This window comes from Austrofundulus limnaeus, unplaced genomic scaffold, assembly GCF_001266775.1.
Source record: "Austrofundulus limnaeus strain Quisiro unplaced genomic scaffold, Austrofundulus_limnaeus-1.0 Scaffold3, whole genome shotgun sequence".
Lineage (NCBI taxonomy): Eukaryota > Metazoa > Chordata > Actinopteri > Cyprinodontiformes > Rivulidae > Austrofundulus > Austrofundulus limnaeus.
Window position 1 is genome coordinate 6,420,495 of NW_013952405.1, and position 8,342 is coordinate 6,428,836.

Genomic DNA, 8,342 nt, shown 5'->3' on the forward strand with positions numbered 1-8,342 from the left:
AGAGGAATCCATTAAATTGTTAGAAGCTCTGGAAGGAGAAGAGAGAGAGAGAGAGAGAGAGAGAGAGAGAGAGAGAGAGAGAGAGAGAGAGAGAGAGAGAATGAATCCTCTTACAATTAGTGTTACTAATTTACATCTCTGTTTTATCGCAGAGGTGGGAGCTCGGGTGTGCTCAGGTTTAATTACTTTTACATAAAGTTTGACTAGCAGATGCTCAAAACTTTTTTTTCTGCAATGATGGGTTGTTTCACAATATCCCCCTTGGCACAAAACACAATTTACTCTAATAAACTGCAGTAGGATACACTTGATAAATATGGGATTACAGTCCATTCATTCATTTTTTTCGGTTGCTCCCATTAGCACCCTGTGGGGACTCAGTGTGTTATTAGCAGGCAGTAATCTTTTAGATAATATACCTGAACCATCTTGTGCTGTGTTGCCCACACCTTAACYTTTAGTGGTTTCTTTACACTTCCAGGTATGATATTGATTCTAAAAGTCCAGACCTGGCAAAACACGTAAGTGAAGAACTTATTTATTTTTTTTGTGTGTGTGGTGGAAGAGGAGCTCAACTTTACTCTCTGACTTTTAATTTACAGCGCATGTCTCACATATTTAGGTTCTATGCAAACCAAAGTTTGCAGCATCCAAACTCTCAAATATATTTTGAGATAATGAGTGAAATGTGCTTCATCTGACAAAATGTTGTTTATTTTCTCTTTATATTCATCTCTCTTTAAGATGAGTAACTTCAGTCTCCCAAAGCAACGAAAATTAGCTTCATTTGCATCGAGTTCTACCCTTATTAACCTTATTTTTCCCCACAAGCTTAGAAATGAAGCATCGCACATCATTATCAAAGCTGTTCAGTACATTTGTTTGTTTGCTTTGTAGTGTTACATGTTGATTTTCAACAGAAAATACAACTTTTCATAATAATGATTTATTTTAAATGCAATCTTTATCCTAAGAGGACAAAGATTTATTTATGAGTGTGGTTCCTGATTTTATGCACAGAGTTTTAATAAAGAAAMTGCAATACTAACATCAAACAATATATTTGAAAGACTTGGTTTGCATACTACCAACATTTATGTCACCAAATATCTTGTGGTCGTGTGTTTGCATTGTGTACCATGCTCTGGATAACTGCACTGATCACTTTCCTTCTCATTCGCTTTCTTTACTTTCCTATTCTCCTCTGAGAATCTGCAGTTCATTCTCTGCCTCTCTGCTTCGTCACACATCCATTGTTGCTCTTCTTTCTCGTGCTGTGATGGCAGTCTGGTTTTTGAGTTGTGTGTCTTTTGTGCCATGATATGCTCTGTTGTGTCACTGCTGCTGCCTGGTCTTTCTCTCTCTTCCTCTTCCTCCTTCTCCACCCTGGAAGCCCAACGACTTTAACGTACGTGTCTGCCGCAGACGTCATATTATATAACTGTACAAGGCGTATAATGATGCTGAACTCCTCACCGGCTCTCCTTGTGACCCTCCCCCCCGCATTCCCCCGTCCCACTACATCTCTCTCTGTCACACATTATAACCCCCCTCCACCATGGCAGGACTTCCTGGGACAGGTCTTTTGTACACTGGGAGAGATTGTGGGCTCGCCTGCCAGTCGACTGGAGAAACCATTAGTGTGAGTGTCCCTTTATTTGCTGTGTCTACCCTCCGATGATTCATTATGCCAACCAAACAAATAGAGCAATTTGATTTAAGATAATGAATACTCACCATACACATYGCAGCAGAGACGAGGCGAAGAGGAATGAGTCTTCCTCCCGCTGCCGTCTGTATTGTACATTACAGCCCAAGAATAGACTTGTGTGCTTAGATGGGAATGTGTAATTGAACATGACTGGGAGCTTCCTCTATATAGTTGCTGTCATTAGGGAGGCGATCTGGCATGAAGAGTGGATTTAAGTCAATGTGAGATACATTGTGCTGTTTAACTTCTATGTAATCTGGAGATTAAAAGCGTGTAGGCCCCAAATATTACATCTTAATACTTTCAGATGCAGTGGTGCATGATATATACCAATGTGTTTTACCAATAATACTTGTTGGGATGTTGATGTACTTAAACTTGGATCAGGGTATTCCAATGAAGAATTAGAATAAAGAGGAGCATACATGTGTCATTACATACCATGCATGTATGGGCTGGTGTCCCAGAATCTATTTTTTTTTACCAGGATTTTTATGTCCTTTTCTGGTTCAAAATGCCCTGACACTTAGAACCGATACCAGTATTAGTATCAGTACTCCACTGAATGTGTTGCAGTTTACATTTCRAGCGAAAYGTTTATGTGTTCCATGTTGAAAACATTTATACAAGTTAAAAAAGTCTTATTTGTTACTTTTATTTATTTGAAATGTAACAAATGTTATAACAGTATATAGCATGCTGTACATTTGTTTTGATACAGGCAGAGAAGGGCTATAAGGATAAGAAAGGAGAGCCACCTGATGTGTTTTTTAAGTCATCGTAATGTTTAAGTTCTAACTCAGCAAGTACTCAGTATTGGTACTTGGTATCCAGGGATGGCCCTAACCAATTTGGCACCCTAGGCAAGATTTCAGGTGGTTCCTCCTTGTGCAGCTTTTGAAATCTCACTGCCAGTTTACGTATGTACATTCACATTCCAGATTGAGTTTTGCCTTTGATATTATTTGTTTATCTTAAGAAACCAGGTTGTCCACTTAAAAAACTTGACAATAAACACATCATGTAGTAACAAAGCAGGCTGAGAAACCCACAGAAAATGTAATTTTCATAAACATGAGTAACCAGTGACAATTCTACAGACTAAATCAACTATATTCTGATACAAAGTTATAAAACAKTTATTTTTGTAATCATCCCCTGGATGAGCGGCACCCTTAGCGTTTGTCTATACTGCCTAGACCATGGACCATCCCTGCTGATATTGATATTCGGTATTGGTGAGTACCTAAACTGAAATACTTGCACTCGTTTTCAGTTTGAGAAAAACTGGTATAGTGACACCCCTAGTATGTATATTACAGGATGCTGTGCTGGTGACTCTTCACTGCAAAGAAGCCACAACTTGCCCCACATGCATTAAACACTACAGTGTTTTTAAGAAAACTCTGATCCACTGTCTTCTTATTGTCTGATGTTCTGTTCCCCCTAACTACAATAAAATGATGTAAAAAGTCGACACGCTGCCCCGTCTGAACTGGATCTTTGTGCTGCTCCCTTAGTTGTGTGTGTCTTATTGAGTGTGTAATGAGGCATTCAACAACACTCTGAAGGGTTTTTGTTTGAGTGTGAGGCAGTGTGTATATTTTTATGTGAAGTACGAGGCAGTGCTGGCCATGGCAGGGGGGGAACTGAGAACAGCGGGGCTCTTGGAGGCAACCATAAACTCTGCCAGGGGCTTCTGGGTTGGATTACAGAGCTCCGTGCCCTTCGGTGCTGAATAAGAGGATGACGAGGATCAAGAGACTGTGCTCACCAGTATGCTGAAAACTAGGCTTTCACACCCCACATCAGAGGCAAAAAATAGACTCAGCAGCCCCCGAGCTGACATGATGGAAAATATATTGATTCAACAGCTTCAGTGGGGCACTTTGATAACTGCTGAGATAGTGATGTTGATGAGGTTGATGGTCTTTTCCAATCATAGTTTACAGTGCTGCTTTAGCTTAAGCATGAGAAAAGGAGTTTAGAAACACAAAGGAAGTACAAGTTTTTTGTGTTCCAGTAAAGTTTTCTTCCCACTCCTGTGACAGAAGATAACCGAGAAGTTTAATGGCAGTGTTCTTTTCGCCGCCTTGTCTTGTCTTTTTAGATGACAGTGGCTTTCTGCACCATAGCTTAGAGGAATGACACTTGCCGGGACTCAGGAAATCTGTTAGTCATGCTTAAAGAAACCCTCTAAAGGCACACTGCATCAAATGACCTGCTTAAGAAGCACATCAGCACCCCGTTCCCCATTTTCCACACTTCATCTTTCATTTATTCCTTTTCGTTCTATCTGCCGGATTCTTTTTTTTTCCTGGTTTGACCCCCTTTCCCCCTCATTGTGCTTTGTATTTTTCTTTTTACTCCTCCAAACCTGTTTTTTGTCTTTTTACCTTTCACGCTCTCTTTCAGTCAAACTATTGTTTCAGTATCATAGCTTGCAAAAAGGCAAAAAACACACAATGTTAAGAAAGACTAATGTAACGCTACAGTTTCCAATGCTTACTTTTCATGATTCGTTTGTAAAAAAAAAGAAAAAACTATTTCAGAAATAAAATAGTTTTCTCTGACTTTAGGAGTCTTTGTTCCACAGAGTTTAATTTTGATTCTGTTCAGAAAAAGCAGCCATTTTTGTTGATTGGTATCCTGCAGGCGTAGCGTTTTAAAACAAAAGAAGGGAAATTTTTTCAATCAAAATTTGCATGATGTTTTATTTTTGGTCTATCATGATTGTGTCACATTCACGGATATGTTAGGGGGTATGAAATRTTTATTTTGCATATTTCTAATAAGCAGATGGAAAAGTACTTGAATGAATTTTGGCTTACTCCTTTTCTGCAGTACATGTAGAGTACATAAAGTCTTCTCATTAGTGTTTATAATACACAAGACAACTCAGCTCAAACACACTTTACATAATGCTTAATCTTACTCGAAATTACACTATAATTTAATATACTTGCTGCATGGAGGAAAACTCAAAACCATCAGCTGGGTTCCATAAACTTTTTATTAACATGTATTTAAAGCAATGAATAAAGTAATTTTCCAAGATAATTTTCTTTAATCACTTAGGAGGGTTGCCTCCTGCAGGCAGTTTAATATACATTGTTATTTATTTAACCTTTTGTATCTGCATAATCTGCAGATTATGTTAATAATTTACCTTCAGGGTWAAAAAAAGGACTGTATGCAGATGATTTTTAAGATGGAAAAAGACAACATGAGCCCATTAGCTTGCTCTTACGGTGACTTTTTGCCGAATGCTTAAACCTGGAAATGAACAAATTTACAAATTTTGTTGTGGGTGGGCTGACTACACCCATGGGAAATGAGAAGAGGAGGAACTGGATTTTTTTAAAATGCACATAAAACATATATGAAAAACACAAACTGAATAGAGTAGGCTGGGAATTACGGCTCACATTAAATGTCTGTCTGAAGTGTTTCTCACCTGTGGGAAAATCAACCGATCATCAAAAAACCAATTTTCTGTTTCAGTTGCTTCTGCAGTATTAAAGTGTTGTTTTGATTTGTACTGCAGCAACTTTGTGCATAAATGAGTAATAACTTAGGCTAAAAAAATCCCCATTTAGACCTCCATGGCTTTCTATTATTTGAAGACAAAGGAATATGTTGGTGGCATTTCTGAATAGGCCTCCCCTGCATTTATGTAACAGTTTACAACAGCAGTTTCATCATGTTGGCTCAAGTAATGTTTATTTTAAATTCTAATAAATCACAAGTCTGAATTATAACATTATTGGAACAAGCTGTTTTAGTTATTAAGATATTATCTAAATCATGGCTACAAAAAAAAAACCCATTTTAATCTGGGCCCATTGCTTTTCTTATCAAACATAAATGACCTTCCAAAAGTATTGAAGTTTTTTTAATGTATGCTGATGATACTGTTCTTTTTTTGTCTGMTTTCAATATTGAATCTATTAATAGTCAGTTACAAGCAGATCTTCAGACATTTCATKGTTGGCTTCAAGATAATCTTTTGTCAATTAATGTTAAAAAAACTGTGTGCATATATTTTTCCTCACCCAGGAGACATTTCAATATAACAAATCAACTCACTTTTTTAAACAAACCCCTTGATATTGTCACTRCCTACAAATATCTTGGAATTACTTTGGATTCTCGTTTGATTTATCGTGATCATGTACAAGTCTTAACCACCAAGTTGAAACAGAAATTAAACGTTTATTCAAAAATTAGATCCAATCTGACATCTTCTGTTTCAAATATCTATCTTCATGCCATTATACTCTCAACCATGTCGTACTGTTTACCTGTTTGGTCTCTTACAACAAATGAAATCTTAGAACCCATAGTTAGGCTCTACAACAGGGACTAGAAAATTCATAAAAAACTTCCTGGTTGGACTCATCACTGTACAGTTCTTTCATTGTCTGATGCCTTGACTTTTCAGAATTATGTTTTGTATAGTGGTATTAATTTATAATTTCAGATCTTCCAAGGTGCCAATTATGGAACTCTCTGTGCATTGYTGCCCAAATCAAATTCTGGAAGTGGTCATTCAACTAAATCTGTTACAAAAGGACAACTGATATTACCAACTTTTAAAAACTGTTACGGCCAGAGGTCTTTCTTCTATGTTTATACTAAAGCATGGAATGACATTCCTCAAAACATAAAGTCCATTTCAAAACTACAGCCCTTYAAGAAGAATCTTGTCTGCCATCTGCTGGACACTTTTTGTTGTGCTCATATTTAGACGTCCTATTTTGTAAATGCTGCCTTTTTGAAATTTGGTATGCTTGTTTGTCTTTGTGTCTATGGTGTATAATGATGTGATTGTGATGCTGTAATTCTGAGAATTTTATGTGCTGCAGAACAGGAACCTGCTGTAAAACAGCAATTATGCTGAGTCAGGCTTGATTTTTAATAATCTTTTCCTGTTAAATAAATAAATCAAATCAAATCAAAATCAAATCTCTTTCTGCACAATCAGCTTGCTGTCAGACGCTTTGGGTCCCTGCACAACATTTTTCATAGTAATTACAATTTCTGAAGCAAATTAAATGCAATTTCCTCACTCAGGAAAAAAAAAAAACAATTACGCCATTTATTTCCATTATAATTTGTTTGCAGAATTGCGCTTTCTGTTTTCTGAGATGTCATTTAATGGTAAAAKCATCACAATATCAGAAAAGAATTAAATGAATTTATAATTATATCCCTGTGAAGTCGGAGGAAAATAAATCTTAGTCACTTTAAAGATTTTCATAAGTTCAGTTGCTGTCATTTAAATTATTGTTTGYTACAAAAAGAAAAGAGATAAAATTTGCTAAAGTCAGTTAATAATTTATATTCACTCACTGYACTTGAAATACCTTGAAAATGAAATATTGATTTCTATATTCTCTTATCAATTTGTCAGCATACTGTCTTGTATTTTCCATTAAGTGTAATTGAATATAAATGCTAGGTTTCATTTAGTTTCAGTTTTCATCGGTCAGCTGATGCTTTGAATCAAACAAAGTCAAAGCAAGGATTGATCTAAACATGAAATATAAGGAAAGATTAAAGTAATGGATTTTCTGTTGAATAATATTCTCATGAAAGACTAAATATTAGATCCTGACCTGTCTCACAAAAAAAACTCAGTTGAATAAATAATGTATTTATGCTGAAACCAGCGCTCCCAATCAACGAGCAAACAGTTCTGAGGAAAAGAACAAACACAGCTTCCATYGTTCGTTGATGGAAGCAACTGAAGCTTCAATTAGTTTACAACCAGATCCGACACGTGTGACAAGGCTTCGGTGACAATAATCAATACTGACTTTTCAAGGTCAGGCTTTGAGGGRCACATTATCCTGTGCGTTTGTTAAATGATAGCACTCACTGGAGTACAGGACGATCAGCGGTGAAGGAGGTGATGATAGTGAGGCTTCTTTTGACCTGCAGGTTTTTAATGGACTGGTTAAAACCCCAAGATCTCCAAAACAAGTCAGAATTAAAGACTTTAGATTTTTTTAAATTTTAAAACTGAAACAAGCACAAAAATGTAAAAATGGCTAAAAGAGCGCAGTATGATGCATAACACAACAGCAGTTTGTTAAATACTTCACCCTAATATTTAAAACCTCTTTCAGCAGACTGAGTCAGAGGTGTTAATTCAGGTGTAAGTTTATTCTATCAAAGGGGACATGTTTTTACACCTTTGTTTTGATGTGTGCACCGCATAAATCTCAGCTTTTAGGGCTAAAACATATTTTTTGTAGAATTTGGGCAGCCTTCTCATGGCATAAATGTGTAAAACACAAGGGGTTGAGCCAAAAAGGAAGGAGAGGGAGTGAAATGGGATCCAGCTTTGTCAGTTTTGATTGAACACAGCTTKTGTGATGAACATTTCTGTACAGATTAGTTAGAAAATGCACCCCTRCATGATAATCAAAGTAGAAATGCATTTTTAAAATACCAGTTATGTAACGTTGAGCTCARATGATGTCAGGCTCCCTATATCTCACCACAAGTCTACTCGGGGAAAGCTGAAGTGAAGGTTCAGTTCTTTTAAACTTGTTGGTCGATGTAGTTTCCTGACTGACTCACAGTGGCTTTTCTTGCAGATAAAATGTTTAGTAGGAGTGAG

General features: G+C 36.7%; 1 protein-coding gene across 3 annotated transcripts in view; it reads left to right on the top strand.

Moving 5' to 3' along the window:
- Nucleotides 1-8,342, top strand: part of cpne5a (copine Va) — a 90,232-nt gene that overhangs the window by 23,133 nt on the left and 58,757 nt on the right. Inside the window, exons 5-7 of one of the 3 annotated variants that reach the window (XM_014019812.1) lie at nucleotides 482-521; nucleotides 1,394-1,408; nucleotides 1,566-1,642. In XM_014019812.1, the coding sequence (XP_013875266.1) occupies nucleotides 482-521; nucleotides 1,394-1,408; nucleotides 1,566-1,642 (132 nt within the window). The remainder of the gene's footprint in view (nucleotides 1-481; nucleotides 522-1,393; nucleotides 1,409-1,565; nucleotides 1,643-8,342) is intronic. The other 2 variants (XM_014019821.1, XM_014019827.1) reach the window with 2 other exon arrangements.